Raw genomic sequence first — 19,124 nt, 5'->3', positions numbered from 1 at the left:
CTCATCCTAGAATTCTCTATGCTTTTTGTTTCTCTTTCAGTTCTCATCCTTATGATCTTTTTTCATGTAGTCAATCCAGACAATCAATACCTGTATAATGGGATAAATATCTTGTTCAGGGCAAAGCTATTTTCTAAGCTAGATTTAGGCCTTAAAAATATTTGCAATGAATGATAGTCAATGAAGTGGGTAGCAGTCCATAGAGGATGATCTAACCTTTCCCTATCCCTCAGTGTAATGCCTGTTTCCTGATTTTGACTGCATCCATATTGGATATGAAACCTTTCTCATTATCATGCAGGGGAACCTAATTGCTGTCAACAGTCATGTATTTTCAGAGGAAATTTGTTAGGGCTCCATGTTAGTGTAATGGTATGTGGGAATGACCTTGGGAGATGCAGCCAGGGGAACGGTCAGATAAGAGGCAGCTTAGCCCACAGAAGGAATGGGAGTGTGGCAAACATCTCAGAAGGGACCCGCCCTAGTTTCTTGGGCTCTAAAGGCAATGGGGGAGAAATGTACTTTCAGACTTGTAAGATTCTGTTAATGTAACCTTACAATAAAGTTAGAGCTAGTACTTCTCGGTGTGCTTCTTGGCTGGACTACCTTGCAAGGCTGGCAGTTAGTGATGAGCAGAGACCAAACCCAGTGGTGGATGGACATGAAAGAAAGAAGGCAGAATTACCTCTTCCCCACTGTCTCCATTGCAAATCCCTTTTCTTTCTGGTCAGCAAGCTGCCATGGGTGGAACAGATCATTTGACAGTGTTTTGCAAAAAGGAAATCAGAAGTGTCTTTTCCCCCACTCTATAAGATAGGCAAATAATAATTCAAATAACATTACAAATTCCATTTATTCCTTCTGTCTGGGTGCACTTCTAGGTTCAAAGTTTTCTTCTGCACTTTTGGCAAGGGATGCCTCCTCACATGCTTCCTGTACTGGGTTCTTCCACTGTAGTAAATATAGTTGGAGTTTGTGATTCCATATTGTATAAAGCTATTTCGGGGGTTTTGATGCCAACCGTCTTGCAAGCATTACCTGATAGGTGAGTATGTTTCACTAGGCTGACATTTGTGTGAGTGTATACGTGTGGATTCACTTGCAATATGTGCTCCTTGCACAGTTTGAACAAAGAATATTTCTTGCAAAAGACCAAGTGACATTTATGAATAATATAAACAAATGGGTTTGACAGAATACTGCAGATTGAGTTCAAAAGTCAAGGAAGGAATGGTGGAATTTCTCCATTTAGGAATGAAGGGCAAATACTGTAAGTGGGTAATATATTTAAAATACTTCTGTACTTGCATGCTTCAATTTTGCTCCCTTCCCTGTATTCCCAGTATTTTGGCAATCGATTTAATGCAAGTGCAGTCAACTACATTTTTTGTCTATCAAGTTCTCTTCCTTGAAATTCTATCTTAGATAATGATTTTTTGTGGGTGTTACAGAGCTTCACTTCTACATTGTTTCCTAAGTAACACACATTCTACTCCAGCCTTCCCTAAACTAGTAGCCTACTGATGAGTTCTACTTCATATTTCCCAACCAGTATCTTAAGGGCTAGATTTTCTTGTACGTGCTTTCTTGAACCCTAAGACTTCTAGATGGCCTTGTGGCTGATACTTGTCTGAGAACAGTCTTTAACAGGCCCCCTATTCTGAAAGGCAGTGTAGTATGTTTTGTGCCTGCTTTATTACCCTTTGTGGGGCTGGCAAGATATATTTTTTGTCCTAAGCTTTTAAACATTGATTTTCCTAGATGGCAATGGAATCATTTAATTCAACTTCTTTAGCTATTGCTGCTAACTAAAGTAGCTATTTTAGTAGCAGTAGTAGTAGTAGTAGTGATGTTTGTTTTTCTATGTTTTAAACATCTGGTTTTCACTGAAAATTTATGTTACAATTATGGATCATAATTTTGAAAAGTGGCATAGTTTTGAAGAATGCATATAACTATTTAATTTATTTGTTAAGAGCTGGGGGGATAGCAGATCCAAGAACTTGTAGTTACTTAATTCAGAATTCTGTAGATGACTTTTTTCTGTATACTTTAGTATACTTTTCAGATTCCTTATTATTAGGCTTCTATAACATAATATATATTCCCAACGCAATCCTATAAATGTAAAACTGGGAAGTAGGTCTCACTAAGTTCTAGGAACTTATGCCAGATACATTAGCACAGGAAAATTTGCCACCTTTGAACTACAAAACTAAGAATGGGAAAGTTGTACAATACAGCTGATTTTTTTCCTGCCTTTCTTCTGCAAAGAAAGAGTCTCAACATATGCTTCTGAAGTGGTGCTTTTCTTTTCAGCTTAACGCAGGTGATTCGCAAGTTTGCCAAGCAGTTGGATGAATGGCTAAAGGTAGCTCTGCATGACTTGCCTGAAAACCTACGAAATATCAAGTTTGAATGTACGTGCTGCATACTCTCTTAATACGAGCAGAAAAATTGTGTGATGATGCAACATTGTTATTAAAGTTAATGATATTAAACAAAAGGTAGTACGACTGTTGGCACCAATAGAAGCTTTTTAAAAAAACATACAAAGGATTTTTTAAAAACCTGAATGAAAGATAAAGGATTCAGTTCCCATTGTTACAGATGCAGTATTGCAATACTCTTAATCAGATCAGTCCACTCTATGTTTTATGAGTAATTTAAAAAAAAATGAAAGGGCAGCTATAGAACACATATTTTATATGTTGTGGTTAAGTCCTTATTCACCTACCTCAGGAACATGCAGAAAATAGGGCAGAATCTACCAGTAGCTTTCAGAGTGCTTTGAAGCTGGCCAACAAACATTTCTGACTCCTATTTTTTTTAATCTATAGCAACAATTCAATTACTTTATTCTTCCAAAATTAGGTTTTTGAAATGAAGAAAGCTTGGAATGACCAGTAGACTTCTAAGTAAAAAAAAAGTTCAGATATTGAAAACAAATACTTAGGCTTAGAATAAATTTGAAGGCACTCTTTAATTTTATGTAAGGAATAGGCAACACAGTGACTTTTGATGTCAAAAATATTTATAATAATCCAAGAAAGCACCTGCAAACCTCCCAAATGTAAAAAAGTCCCAAATCTCACATGATCTTAGGCATGATATTGCCAAAAACCTTTAGGGCTTTTAGGAGATTGCGCAATATTTTGATAATTTTGATAATTTTTTTAAAAGTCCTGGTATCTGCAAAATCATAAAGTGGTGCTCAGTGCCTGAAAAGGTGGTGGACACGCTCTGTGTCTTTTGAATTTGGCTGTGTTTAAAATGGTTCCAGTAAAAAAGAACAATTTAGCATTGCATCTCTAATTTAACAAAATTTTGTCAATTCTTTCAGCAATATGAGCGTGTATCTCTGACTAGTCATAGTGCCGAAGTCAGATTAGTTACAATTAATTGAGAAGTCTCCTGTCTTTGTGGAACAAATTGAACCTTCTCTCATGGGATGGCCTGCAAATGTAAGCCATCAAGCACCTCTTCAAATTTTGGGGTCTTTGAATACAGCTTGAGGCCTTTGCTCAGAAAAGGTGTCAAAGTTTAAAAAATGGAGGCGATCAAATTACCCCATCTCCACAGGAAAGGGCACTACGCTCTTTCAGGCATGCTTTGTAGACGCCTGCCTTGCACATCACCTCTTGAGAAAGCCTGCTTTATTTCATGGCTCTCAATCCTTCTCCTTTTATAAGTGCTAACTTCCACATCACAAAGTTTTTTAGAAGACAGAGAATGTGGGGCAAGTTGAAAAGGGGAGGGAAAAATTCATTTAGGAGACGGATTAACCATTGATCAGCATGAATGATTAAAAGCACCTTTGTTGAGGAGACTCAGAAAATGACCCATTCAACAACAATGTTTGTAATTTAATAATTTATTCAAATAATCCAGGACACAGTCCTTTTCTCAAAATGAATATTTTGGTATTGACTTTAATAAGCAGAATTGCAGCCAGAGAGAGTGGATTCTCTTCACTTTGGTAAAGCCATATAGTACTGAAGCTATCTGAACATCTCTGGAATCCAGATACTAGCTTTATGTATACGAGCTATGTTATAGATTTCAGCATACTATTTATTTACCTGTTGCTGAAAAAACTAATAATATATCTACAGTAATAGGATTTACCCAAGAAAATATGGATGTAAACTAGTGACTGATGAGAGAGAGAGAATATGGATTTTATTCTGTGCATGGTCTTGCCAATATGCTTACATAACATACATTTAATCTTCATTTGGTTTGTGTACTGCAGTCACTAATCCCAAACCAGAGAAGCTTAGTTCACTTGATATCAATAGCACAGTCCTAACAAAAAGAGGGGGGGTTTCTATATGGATGATCAACCTCTTCAATTTTTGTTGGAATGGAAAGAGAAATTACTAATCCAGTCTCAGCCAGATGGAGTCTGTAGATCTAGGCTGGAACTGTGTCAAAAGTGAGGTGGCTTTGGATATTATGAATCTAAAGCTACTTTGACACATCTTGGGAATAGAATAGCTCTATTGGGGCCTTCAGGCTCTGGGAACCAGCAGATGGAACACATGGAACTTTCTGCAGGCATGTAGGTAAAGATTGGCTCTACTTCAGCTTAACCACCAATAGATAGCTTTCAATGGGACTTAACATTGCTTTGCCAAAGTTATTGATTTTAGTGGGTAATGATTTCTATCCCAAACATGCTTTTTAAAAAAAAAAAAAAAAAGTTTAAAAAATCCCTTCCCCATATACTAAAGCACATAAAATGCCTAAAATATGTATATTCACATAACAAACATGTATAATTATACATTTTTATCTTGTTGAAAGAAAAGTATATTAAAGTTCTAACAAAACAAAATCAGTTAAAGATGGGTGCTGTTAGCAGTAAAAAGAAGACATGCTATATATTGTTTGGTGCCAAAGTAATCATTCTACTGTAGCTAACTACATGAATCATCTCCTCATTGTCAGTATCCAGAAGATTTTCTCAAATTCTTCGGAGGCAGACATCATTAAACCATCTATGCCAGGTATTTTATCTTTCTTTGTTATAAGTTTATTTTGTTGCTCAGCAAGTATACATACATTGGTTCTCAGATAAATTCTTTGCATGCATCTGAGAAGTCAGAGAAATCAAAACTTAACTTCCTCTCCTCCCTGCTGCTTCTCTCATTTAGGTTAAGCACATAAAATGGAATTCCCTCCATATTAGTTCACTTCTTCGCATGGATCTTAAGAAAGCAACCTTGATCAACTACTCAAATTAAGTCTACTTTTTTTTCTAGTATAGAGAAAAGGCCTCAAAGCAAATGTGCAAAACATTTCTAATTCAAAATGTTTTGCATACCTCTGCTTCAGAACATATCAGAGCTCAAGCCTCACTCCCACCCTTCCATCAGTGATTAGGGAGGACTTGGTCTGTCAGCCGAGACCTCTCTGAGCTCAGGTGTGGGGGGCTAATGTGATTATTAGTGGATGATCATAGAAATAAATTGGTCAGAGTTATCTTTTAAATCAGCTTTCCTGAATTTAGTGGCCTCCAGATGTGTTAAACTTGCATAATCACCAGCCGGCATGGACACTGTAATCCAAGGAATCCAAAAACCATCAGACTGGGGAAGGTTGTAGTTGATTTTACAAGAGGAACTGTAATTCCCTTCTTTTCCCACACATTGGAGAAGTAAATATATGCTGTATAATTGTTGCTTACTAGCTGTTGGTTTAAATGAATTTTCTAAATTCTTGGAAAATAGGCCTATCAATGACGACTAATCCCTGTATGCAATTTCTTCATGCAATGTAGAATCCCAGAGAGCAGGCCTTAAATAATAGCTGCTAGGAAGCAAAAGTGAAGGAGGGCTTTTGTCCTCATATCCATTTATTGGATTCCAAGAGTTACATGATTGGCCACTGTGAGACCCAGAATGCTGAACTAAATAGGATTTTGACTAGATCTATAATAATTATTATATTTTCTGATTTTTATAGACCTCTTTCCTTGCCATTATCTACCTGGAGAGTTACAGCAAACTGTAAAGGAAACATATTGAAAATAATATTTGCACTGATTTTATCTTGCTGTCCCAGTTTTTCCCATCTTCTTGTCAATCCTTGGTTTCTTTCCTTTCTGGCCAAATAGAGATGAAAGCAATTTGTAAGCACTTTGAGCAAAATTGTCGTACTCCAATATTTTGAACAGCCTCTAACATACTACTAGAGTGAAATCTTTAGTAACGGCAGCAAAAGCAATATGGACAGTTGCACTGATGTTCTCCTCAGCCTTCCTTACTATCTGCAGTACCAAACAGCATCTGCATGGGTTAAGTGGAAATGCAGGCAGTTCTGTTTAGTAGTTAGTCCATTATCTTGCATGGGGGTCTCACCTCAGTCTTAAGCTACAGTCTCTGATGTTCCACTCCCATCCCCTTCTAGGTACATGAGACAGATTTGTGGTCAAAATATTGAGAGAAATTCATTAAATTTAAGTAGTATTCGACATGCTCTGGGATAAAGCCTAGTTCCAATATTGAAAACATGCTTCAGGTGCTATAAGGGGGTAAGGATTTCAGATCCCTGTTTCAGTTATCTTGAAGTGGTAAATGAATTTACCATTTAAATAAATGTGAACATTTCAAAAGTGAAGGTCTAGATACAAATAATTTGTACTTAAGGGAGAAGATGCAAAGAATGCTTATTCTTTGAAAGAAGAAAATGCCTTTTCCCAAATGAAGAAAGCAAAGCTATAGAACTATCTTAGGGAGAGACCTTCCACATGAGATCTGTAATTTGTGAGGACTGGGAAAAGTTATATTCAGGGTGCCTGCTGCAACCCATGACTTTTCCAGAACCCAAGGAGAAAATCAACTTAGCAGAACCCACCATAGAAGCATATAAAGGGATAATGGGATGTTATCTAAGGTGATAAACCCTAAGCTAATGAGTTGTTTGAATTGGATTATAGGCATCAAGAACTGTGATTCACAGTGCAGACATTACATTCCAAATGCTGGAAGACTGGAGGAATGTGGATCTTAACAGTATCACCAAACAAACACTATACACCATGGAAGATTCGCAAGAGGAACACAGGAAACTTATAATACAATGTAAGGCTATAAAACTTTCAGTTAAGAGAAAGGTAGCTCTAAATGTTAAGACAAACCAGAATATGCCAGCACTGTTGCTTCTAAGACCAGCTCAGATGACAAAAGACTCCTTGGGGGAGAGATGACCCAGGAGAAATAGTGGTTGCATAACCCTTTCTCTGCCTTCTGATAAATTTCTCTTTGCTCTCCAGCAACTTTTCCACACAATGGGAAATATAGTGGAGGAGGACATTTCCATACAAATGTTTAACACTGCAGTCTTGGGAATAATTACTAAGAAGCAAACCCTACAGTATTTGTTACCCTTAAAGAAGCACGCATAAAGTTGCAATCTAAACTGCTTGTAGCATTTCTACCTCTTTAGATGCAGTTGTAAAACTTAATGGTGCCTAGATTCCTATTTCCTTAATACCAGAAGAGTGGCTCACGTGCACTTCAAAACATCTTACTTAAAACATCCAAAAACCTGTTTCCCTCCACATACCGCCTTATAATTCTTCTTAAGCAAACATGTTTTTCATGACTCAACGTTAGCTGCACTTTAAGAAGTGATTTCATCTTTCAAACATTGTATACTTGAATGCAGGCCCAGTTAAAAGCAATGCAGATTAAATACACAAAATGCAATTCTCAGATGCACATTCCAAGTACTCAAAGATTTGCACTGGGGGGTTCCTTATGCAGGTAACAATCTCTGTGAAGACGCCTGCATGTGATGACAAGGCCAGATGACTCCCTGAGCAGTTCAGGATGCCTCTGTTCCGAGGTCACTTGCTGGATACCCGTTCAGCTCAGTTTTCAGAGTGAAGGAACATCTAATGAACTTTTAACTAGGAAGAAGCTACTATAGGACTGTGGCAGCAACTAGTGAATATTTCACTGATATGCAACACAGTAAAGAATTATTTTCAGTAATTAAAAATCTCTTAAGAGATTTTTTTACAGTAAGAACATCTTCTAGGATGGTATCCTGAGAAACTAATAAAGCTGTTAAAGGAATACATCATCAGGATCAATGAGACATCTGGCAACAAGGTATCTGATATTTAGAAAGTAAAAAAAAAATGCAAATCCCAAATTCCAATAAGTATACATTGGGATAAGTTTTCTTTGGGATGAGGTAACACAAAGAGGGCAGCTTTTCATGTTTGCTTTAAAAAGATAAAATAGAATTCTTATGTTCCATCAGTGTGTCCTATATTTATAAATAAGTATCTCTAAATCATATAGGCAAAATTAAATTGCTTTTATTAACTATAACTTCTATTAACAGTATCACCCTTGGTCATCTTCAGATGTGTACCTCTGGAGAGCACCAGGTGAGAGAAGGCTGACCTAGCACAATTGGTTCCATATACAGTAAAGGATAAAATTGAAATATCAAGATTTCTTAAGCTCTTCGTTAGACTATCATTCATTTCTCAAATGCAAAATGTAATGATTTAACTTGGACTGGCTGGAGACTAAAAGTATCAGTTAAAGTAGAGTATAGATCACAATCTGCTCTTAATAAATACAATGATTTCTGACATCTTCTTTTATAACCCCTCCATTCCCTCCCTCATTATCTACTTTCAAAATAAAAATATCCAACCTTTCACCAACCTTTTAAAGCTCTTTTTCATATGATCTTTCTATCATATCTACAGTTCTCTGGCTCATACCTTTTCCCATTTTCCAAACTTAACTGTAGAACATTTTAACTTCTTGTTTGATTAAAAAAATAAAATGATTTAGGCAGTTCACCTTTCCTAGTTAGGCCCATACAATAGCTAACATTATTTGACAAGATTGTACATATATAAATTTAATGTTCTGTATATTTATTAACATATTGTCTGTTTTTTTTAAAATGTAGCTTGCTAATTCTTAGAAATGCAATCAGAGTAGTTTATATTATAATAAACTGGAGTGTGCATGCTACAAAATATAATAGCAAAACAACAGCAAATTCAAAACCAACAAGAATTCCCCCCCCCCCCGCCTTTTTATAGTATCTTTATATAACAAATAATGGAGATTCTGGCACTTAACTCAGAGACTCAAAAAGTTCTTTAAAATCCTTTTCATTATTCTTAAATATTATTTATTTTATTTTGTCTTTTAAGGTTAAATTTTCATCAGCTATATACTGAGCACTAGCTGTTCAACTTCTTTGTAACTTCTTTATCCACTTATTGATATTATGTCTTTGCATCAATTATTTTTTCTCCTCTTTTTATTTGTTTTTTTCTTTTTCTTTTCACTTGTTTGTTTTCTCTTTAAAAAATTAAAAAATATTTTTTAAAAAACAACAAGAACTCATATAACATGATAACAAAAACAAAAGCAAACCCAAACCATCAGTTTCTTCAGTTGTACAAATTAAAACAAGCTGCTCAGAATAAAAATATCCTCTTTCCATTGGTTCATAATTTTTGTAAAGGCTGCAAAACATTTTCACATATAGAATGATTTTGCAGCTTGATACTTATTTTACTATGGAATTCACTTCTACCAGATGTGGTAATACTACCACTTTAGATTATTTTGGGGACTAGAAAAATCCATAGTGAAAAGAATTTATTTATTTATTTATTTATTTATTTCAAATATTTATATAGCCACCCATCTTGTACTATCTGGGTGGCTCATAACCAAGAGATAAAATAACATCTACTTACAATAAAAAATATTAAAACCAAAAAAATAAAACCCAAGGACCTGAAGCCATAGCTAAACTTCCATACAGCCCACAACAAGGGCATTTCACAATCTCACTCTAACCTAGCACCTGGGGGAAAAGCCAGGTCTTAAGAGTTTTTCAGAAGGTTAAAAGGGTGGGGGCCTGCAGAACTTCAAGGGAAAGGGTGTTTCAAAGGGATAGGGCTGCCACAGAGAAAGCACGCTTCCTAGGTCCCATAAGATGGCAACATTTAAGGGAGGGGACTAGTAGAACGGACAGATGTCCTTAGGGAGAGGTGGTCCCTCAAATAACCTGGTCATTGAATGATCAATGGCTACTATACTTCATAACAGCATAACTTCAGTAGCAAGTACAATTACCAGAAAGCAACAGTGGAAAGGTGTTCTCACCCTGATGTCCTAATTATGAGTTTTCAGGATGCATCCAGTTGGCAATTGCAGTCTATATAGAATTACAGTTTATATAAACCTCTGACCTGATCCAACCAGATTCTTTTGGTTCCATGATTTTTAATGTGTTTATATTTGTAAGGTTTTGAGGTAGTTAAGAAATACTTTAAACACACCACCCATGTTTACTTAGAAGTCAGTCTTAGCTTTTGTCCAGCCTTCACTAGAATTTTATTCATGCATAGTTCAAAATAATTCCATTTGTTCATAGAAAGAATGTTTGGAGTTGCAACTTAATTATGCTATATTTTGAATAGGATGCCATTCATGTGTATTATAAGACAGTTTGGTCAGTTGGAAAAAATAAAATATTTACAAAAGTAAAAATAAGATAGAACAAACTTAGTGTTTTTTTTCCTGATGTATCCCTAAAAGAGAACCCCTTTGCCCAAATAATATCTAAACATCTCATAGCAGTCTTGAAGATTAAAAATCAAATTGACAGAAAAATGTATTTTAGGTATTGCAAATTACTGATGCTGCAATGCTGCAGAATGTTTCCTGATGGGAAGGTGTTGCCTGTCCTGGATTTAAATAGCATCTTATGCATTTCTAAATCAATTTCATGCATGACCTTTTTTATCTAAAGGGTCAGAGCTTAGCTTTAGCCATGGAAGAATGACTCTTAGAATGGAGTCTGGCTTTTCCTTACAGATAAACAATACTGGGAAATGTAGCAAAAAAAATATGCAAAACTACTGACTACAGGGAACTAAGAAGGAATATGAGGCTAGCTAGTCACAGCAAATAGTTTCAGCTTTTCTCTTCTTAAATATAGCATTAATTTTCTGTTGTTTAATTTAGCTAAGCAATTTGTATACCTCTTCATTTGCCTTCCTTTTCTTCTATAAGAGACAACAGCAATTAATGATTTGGATTCCTGGGGTTTTATTTTGCCAGTATATCAGGAATTTGATCATCTTCTGGAAGAGCAGTCACCCATTGAATCATACATCGAATGGCTGGATTCTATGGTGGATAGATGTGTTATGAAGGTCAGTAAAAAAAGCTAAGGATGAAAGAAGCTGATCGCTGATGTATAAAATCTCATAAAACCTCAACATGTAGAGCTCTAAATCCAGTACTGGTTAATTTCTATCTAAGAACTGGAGCTGAAGGCAACTTTTTGAAGCATGTTCCATATTTGAGGATTTTTTTTCTTCTGCTCAGGAGATGATGGGTTGGTGATTTCAAGAGCCCATTGATGGTGCAGGAGTATAGGAAGCTGAACATACTGAGTCAGATCGCTGGTCCAACTACCTCATTACTGCCTATTTCGACAGGCAGCAGTTCTTCAGTCTTTCAAACAGGGGTCTTTCTCAGCTCAGGCAGGAGATGTTGGGGACCTTTTGCATGCAAATCATGGTTTCTACCAATTATCTCCAGCTGTTTCTGGCCAAAACTGGAAAGGAGCAGCAACCCAGGGTCAGCTGGCAGCTGTAACAGGGCTGAGGAGTTTGTGGTAAACTCTTTTTTATTTGGAATACCAATATTGGCATGTGTTATGTTTCTTCCTGAAGCCCTACATGACTTGGACTATTTTCACATCCATATACCTTTGATGTGAGAACTGAAACTGTTCTCTGACAATGAAACAAGTTTATCATTAGACATATTTCCTTAGCTCCTGCTGCTAACATATTAATTTTCTTGACAACAAGAATCTTGTTGGAAAATAATATTTTTTAAAAATGTAATGATTGAAGACAATGACACACCTATTATTTATTCAACAATTCAACCAATTTAAGCAACTTAGCAAACCAAAACATTGTGCAATATAACCAATATATTTTTATAAGCAAGCTTTTTGCTTGCTTGCAGGGCTTGGTGTTCCTGTTTTCAGGACTTGCTCTACCTGATCTACTTGCTGTAGGTCAGAGTAATTAGAGTAAACTTTTGTAGAACAGATTTAACTTGTAAATGATGAATTGTTTGATAATATAATGGGGCAGAGAAAGAGGGCATTGAGCTATCAGTTGCTCTGCATGATTTGGAAGCTCTAATCTGGCTTACCTTGGGGAGATACACTTGTTTACCTGGAGTTTATTTGTGTTCATGGTGTTTTGCCTGGATTATCTGACACCATCTGAGGTTGCTGGAGTACTGCTTTCACTGTACAAGTGTATCAGGGGAGTCCCAAAATAGAAAACAAAAGGAAAAATTAGGGAAAAACTTCAGTTGATTAGATTAAAATTAAAATATGATAGTAAAAAGTTACTTTGATTCTTTTCATTGCATTTGCAAAGTTATAAATAATGCTAAATGAGAAGTATCCACTTTCTGAAGATGCTAGTTGGGGGGTTTTGGAGGCCCTGGTACTGAAGTTTCTGGAAATACTTTGTATTTGAGATCAAAATCCTATGTTATCTTACTTTGCCCAATTTATCTAAAAAGAGCTTGCTTCTGAGTAGCCATACAGGAAAAATGTGTTGATGGATATTAAAGCAATAAAATAATTTAAGAACAAGTGTTTTTGTAATTAAAATAATGAAGGTAGCATTCTTCTGCTGTTCCACGAGTTACTGTTTTTGGTCCCATTGTAGGAAAGAAAAGAAAGAGGCAGAATAACATCAGACTGAGTAAATCAGACTTCCCTAACCTGAGTGCACTCCAGATGTGTGAGTATCAGAATTTTCAGCAATTGGAGGAATGTAGAGAACTGAACTCCACACATCTGAAGAGGATCCAGATTGAGGAAGGCTGAATGAGATTGTACCTTCAAAGGCTTTGTTTGGTAGGAATCAGTCTTTAATGTCATCCGAACTTGCTGGATCAATGTCAACATGAGATAGCTCCTTATTTCCTTAAGGATGTTCAGTCCCACGTATTAAAATCCCAGTTAGGTCACAGTACGTTACTCTTGCTGCTTTCATTGAGCTTTTGTGGTTTGACTTTCGTTTTCAAATTTAGCATAATTAATTTTCTATGGGTTTTTTTTGTAAGTTGAAAATGTGATAAACATAACATGCTGGAGGATCCTTGCACAGCTGGGGTTTCAGAAACAGTTGCAGTTGTGCAACTGTTAACCTGGCGATGGTTGTTAAACCAGGTCCATTCAAAAGTTTCCTTGAATGAATTATTCAGGGTTGTAGTTTCAAGTTTGTTTCAGAGTCTTCTGCTAGAATGCAGCCTGCAGCTTATATAAATGAGGAAGCTGGCAGGGACGGTACAGAAGAGATTACATCCCTCATCTTTATATTATAATAAATAATAATTCCCTAAAATAGAGAAACTACATGTTTAAATAATGTTCATTAAAGGCTGATTCTCAAGTTTTGAATTTCAGATATTATTAATGTAACCCAATGTTTCTGAACCTTGGCAACTTTACGATGTGTGGACTGCAACTCCCAGAATTCCCCAGCCAGCGTGCTGGCTGGGGAATTTGGGAGCTGAAGTCCATACATCGTAAAGTTGCCAAGGTTCAGAAACAATGGTGTAGCCTGTAGCAAATTTTGTTAATATATATAGAGCATTAATACCCTCTGTTGTTAATCTCTGTAAGCATGTACTGATTTTTGTTTCTTGGTTTTGATTCTTGCCTTACAGGGCAGGTTAAGCCTGGACGTTTTCCTTTCCATAATGTAAATATACATGCAAATACACATACATTTCACAAAGTAGTCATGGCATAACTTATTTAATGAAAATATGAAAAAATATAAATACTACACATTGTATATTTATATGTACATGCATACATACATACCCATGACTAAGCAACATTATAAAGAGAACAGAAAATTAGTAATAAGTAGTAAGCTATGATATTAGAAAAAGAAAAGGAAAGATAGCTAAATCTAGTTTATACCAACACTATAAACTATACATCTCCATATCTTTTAACCCTGCAAACCATACCTACTTTCATTATGTCCGTGTAACAATTCATACATTACCTTTTGTTCTTTAAAATTCTCTGATCTCCCTTTTTGAGGATCTCATTATTTTCATGAAAAATTTCAGCTTTCTGAGATTCTCAGTCTTCCTTTTCTTCTCAACCCATGACTCCTTCATATACAGTGGTACCTCAGGATACGAACTTAATCCGTTCTGTGACTCTGGGCGTATCCCGAGTTGGTCGTAACCCGACGCAAATTTCCCCATAGGGTTCAATGTAAATCCGGTTAATCCGTTCCGCCCTCCGAATTTGGTCGCACCCCGAAGCAAATTTTCCCATAAGGTTCAATGTAATTACCGTTAATCCGTTCTGGCGTCCGCGGACCATGTGTCAGGGGCAGGAAAACGGCTGGGCGCTGCGCGGCACGGTGGGAAAACGGCCGGGCGCCGCGCAGCGCGGCGGGAAAATGGCCGCGGACCAACTGTCGGGGGTGGAAAAATGGCCGCAGACCACATGTCAGGGCGGAAAAATGACCGTACCCCAAGGCGGAGTTTGCACATTGAGGTAAATTTTTGCGGCCGGAGCTGGTCGTAACCCGAAAAGTTCATTAGTAGAGACGTTCGTATCCCGAGGTACCACTGTATTTGCTTTGCAATTCATTCTTTATTCATTTCTCTAAACAATCAGATCAACTCAATGTACTTCTTTCCTAATAGTCATTCACCCATTCACTCTTGGCCCTATCTCTTGTTTTATCCTATCCCCACAGCACCTAACTTACTTTTAGGTTTCTCTTGACCCTAAGTGAGGTCTCCTGGTCCAGGAATGGTCACAACCGGCACAGAAAGTATCGATAGGTAAAAGCCCTCTTGCCACAGATGCCACCTGCTCTGCATGCAGGAGCTGTGTGTCTAGGATAACCCTCAAATTGCTGACCACCTCTGAGCAGGGGAGTATAACCCTGTTCAGAGACAGAGATGAATTTCTCTGGAATTGTTAAGTTCACAAACCCAAGCTACTCAGTATTGGAGGGATTCAGTCAGAATCTGTTTCTCCCCATCCAGACTCTGACAGCCTCTAGATACTGGATGAGCACTTGCGCCACACTGCCTGTTTGGCCTGGGGAAAAGATGCATAATTGGATATCATCCACATACTGACATACCAAAGGCCATGCCGGTGGGTGATTTCCCCAGTGGTTTCAAGCAGATGCTTAAAAAGAGATGCATTTTTCACATCTACAACTTCTATTACTTCATCATTCCTTTTTCATATTTCTTGTGCATTCATAATTCCATACACTTCTGTGCCATTCTGTAACATAATTCTTTTTGCTTTGTTCTAAGTAGCTTCCATTTCCTCGTTTCTTTCATCTACCTTTGTCATTCTATGAGGAGATTATCTTTTCCAACTTCTTACTTTTTATATATATTTACCAGATTTTGAGGCTGTCCAGCTCCAAAGAGACTCTGGGTGGTTTACAGTTTTTAAAAGAATTTAATTTTTAAAAAATTTTAAATCTCAGACAAAAGCACTTGAATAAGATGAAAAAAAAAATCACCAGGAGCTCCATAAACACACTTACCCCAGGGCTGGGAACAAAGACTGGTCATAAGAGACTTTGGAACATTTGAAGTGTGGGAGCCATCTTTCATATCTCTGAGGGGATGGTGTTCCAGGGGTCAGGGACCACATTCATTTTTCCTAAGATCTACCCTTGACAGTATCCAAAAAAAGTCTATTTTATATTCAGAATCTCTCATCACCCTTTCTATCTTTCCACTAATTCTTTGTAGCTTTCCTCATATAAGATTTGACCAATCATTTATATTTATATTCATTCATTCGCCAAACTTATGTACAAATAGGCTTACACTTAAACCACATATTCAAAGCAAACAGGCCTTTTTCTAATCAGATACCTACCACTGATGATACTCAACATTCTCATTCATTCTTGGGTTTCAAAATGGCCTAATCACTTTTTTTGTACTGTCTCATCTCACATAGCACAACTTTGCCCAAAACTGATCTCTTGTTGTTCAGTTATCACTTTCATTGTAGTGTCCTTCAAGGTAGACCAGATTAGAAAACCAAAGTCATGGAGGCGAATACTACTTTTATTATAAGATTATAGTAACAGAATCTTACAAGCCTGAATGTGTTTCCCCCCTCCTTCCCACTCTTTATCTCAGGTTATAGTTCTGCCCCAGGCTCAGGTTTCTTTTATCTGACTGCTGTCTTGGTAGCAGCTCTTCCTCCTATCCCTCAAGGTGATTCCTTCTTTCCACTACAGTAATGTGCAGCTATATTTAGCCTATGGATTCCTATTTTCATATACTTCTATAATATTCTAAGTGATAGCAATTTAGACATATACATTTTAGTCCTTTAATTCATAATTAACGCTACAGTTTCAGTTCCCTGTTTCTATTAATCAACTCCATTCTAGAAGATTAGGCCACTTTCATTCACCTCTATGACATCCTTTCCCTTTGTTTCACAAAAACATTATTTCTCTCTCTCTTTTCAAGTCTTAATTCATTCTCTTTATCATTTACTTCTCTCACACTCCAAGTTGTAATCTTCCATATGCCATCATCATCTTCAGATTGACCTAAATATATTGACCTCTGCTACTTATCATGGCTTTATCAACTGAGACCTTCATATGGCACTTTTTAGTAAGGTAGAGGAGATGTAGACTAGCTTATCAGCCTTCGTACTGTTGTGCCATATGCAACATTCCTTAGTAATATTAAGGGCTGTACTAATCAGATTTGACACATTTTGGCCGACAATTGCAATTTTAGCTAAAATATGCTCATGATCTATGTTAGCAAATAACTCTAATCTAGAGACTACCTTGCAAGCCAACATACTACAGCCTGCATCTCACCAACTAGAATACAGCATATGCAGAGTATCGACACGCACTCAGGATGATACCTTGTAAGCACATCTGGATCATGGTTGTTTCTTTTTATTGACAGGTAGCTGCAAAAAGACCAGGTTCCTTGAAGAAGGTGGCTCCGCAGTTCCTCTTGATGTGGTCCTGTTTTGGCACAAGAGTAATTCGGGACATGACTTTGCATAGTGCTCCTAGCTTTGGTACTTCTTCTTTTTTTTTTTCTCTGAGATTTGAGGAAGAGCAATTTTGCACCATAGCTAAAAAAATGTATGAAGGAAGGTGTTTCATATTTTTCAATGCGCACAATGTGTTTGGAAGTGGCTGCTTTCGAGGAGGAAATGGGCTCCAGTGGAGGAGGAGGTAGTAATAATGGTGATGATTGTTTTAGAGTTTTTCTAGAGAAGAAGAATGTTCTGTTTTTTTTTTTTTCTTCAACCCTAACCCTTCATCCAAGTCATCAGTTTTCTATTGAGGGGTAATATAAAAAGATAGTTGAAATGAACAGTAAGAGGAGTTTGACGGTAGAACTCCTTACCCAGAGAGTCTCCTCTTTACTGTGTTCAGTCAGAAGCTAGACAGCCATCTGTCAGGGATCCTTGAACCCTATAGGGCAAGATGTGAACCCATCCATTGTAGATGTGGCCATATAGGAAGGCAGAAAATAGTCTCTGAATAATGTAATTTATTTTTCACATTTTAAAATATTGATGACTCTAATTTGGCAACAAGCTCAAGGTGGCCCCCATTAATATAAAATAAACCAAATATATTGATTAGGGAATAATTAACATGTATAAAATCACAGGGTAAACAATTAACAATTCAGTGCACTGTAATATTATCTAAAAATCTGCTTCCTAAAGTAGGCTGATATGGCTATTTTTGTATCTTGACACTGAATCTCTCCTTACATATTATATGGCTCTTTGGTAAAATAGATAGCCATGTAATGTCTAAGCAGGAAAGGAGCAAAACAAAAATCCAGTTAGGCTTGACTTAAAGCCTATCATACTAGAACATAGTCCTGAAGCAGAGTGCAGCTTTTGACAGAGTTCAAGTGAGATGGCTGTTTTTGCATTTGCTTCAAATCTTTGGGAGCTGATATATAACAGAAAGTCTAGTTTATCTAATTATCAAATCAAATTGAAAAAATAGTCATTAACTCTGCCTGAAATTGATAATTATTATAAAGGTCATTCTAGTCATGGCAATTTTCTTAGGGATTACAGTCCAGAGATATAATGAATCAAAAATTAATTATTATTTGAATTAAAGGAAAAAACAGGGAGGGGAGTTTTATTTCCTCTGACCCAGTCTTACATAATCCGGTATCTTGGGTATCTGATAAATTTCAATTGTTGGTTAGAAAGGCCAAATGCAATATATCTGGAACCAGGCCTTTGTAATTAGTATCTGAGTTAAAGATAAGATGTCATCCTCCATTCTGCATGTAAAACCAGCATGGCATAGTGGCTAAGGCAGCCTGTCTGATGTCAGAGCTAAGGGATTATTTGAAGACCAGGACGATCCCTCACCCAGCTGTAGAAGCTCCCTGGGTGAATTTGGGCCAGTCTCTCTCTCCTGGAGTCATTGTTGTGGGGAAAAACAGGAGGAACTCCTGCCTATATCACCCTCAGCTCTTGGATGGACGGCAGGATAGAAATCTAACAAACAAATAAATAAAATATAGAAACTAGTCAGCCTACCAGCTGAATCTGACAGCTTACAGTTTGAGGAATCAGGACAGATAAGCAGCATGCACTCATTTTCTTCATGTTAGGTTCCTATTAATTTGTCTGTTTTGTATATTGGTTTTTAAAGATGCCATTAGTGTATTGAAGTCCACCCTGAGTCATCAGATTCAGCAGTATGCAAACATAATAAATAAATGTGTTTCCTCCAATAGAAGGCAATTGATGAGAAGCTAGGGAAGAACAGTAAAGGGGTCTGCTTCGCGCTGCCCAAGGCAGGCACCAAACTGAGATCATACAAAGCAGACTTTCCTAATCATATTTATTTGGAAGCAAATTCTGTGATTGCAATAGAGTTGCAGTTTCCTTCAGTGGTGTACCTAGCAAATTTGACACCCACAATGATTCTTTTTTATAACACTCCCCTCTATTGCTAACAGCTAGTTTGGTGTAGT

At 36.9% G+C, this 19,124-nt stretch overlaps 1 protein-coding gene across 1 annotated transcript in view; it reads left to right on the top strand.

The window, feature by feature from the left end:
* Nucleotides 1-19,124, top strand: part of RFX4 (regulatory factor X4) — an 84,304-nt gene that overhangs the window by 51,571 nt on the left and 13,609 nt on the right. Inside the window, exons 10-15 of the mRNA XM_088141514.1 lie at nt 882-1,045; nt 2,320-2,420; nt 4,954-5,012; nt 6,944-7,088; nt 11,124-11,218; nt 17,061-17,178. Of these exons, the coding sequence (XP_087997640.1) occupies nt 882-1,045; nt 2,320-2,420; nt 4,954-5,012; nt 6,944-7,088; nt 11,124-11,218; nt 17,061-17,178 (682 nt within the window). The remainder of the gene's footprint in view (nt 1-881; nt 1,046-2,319; nt 2,421-4,953; nt 5,013-6,943; nt 7,089-11,123; nt 11,219-17,060; nt 17,179-19,124) is intronic.

Source organism: Python bivittatus, unplaced genomic scaffold, assembly GCF_059951505.1.
Source record: "Python bivittatus isolate LINGU-HERP-01145 unplaced genomic scaffold, Pbiv_v1 ctg000330_np1212, whole genome shotgun sequence".
NCBI classification, from domain to species: Eukaryota; Metazoa; Chordata; class Lepidosauria; order Squamata; family Pythonidae; genus Python; species Python bivittatus.
Note: the sequence above shows the minus strand (reverse complement) of the source record. Positions and strands in the feature narration are given on the sequence as shown.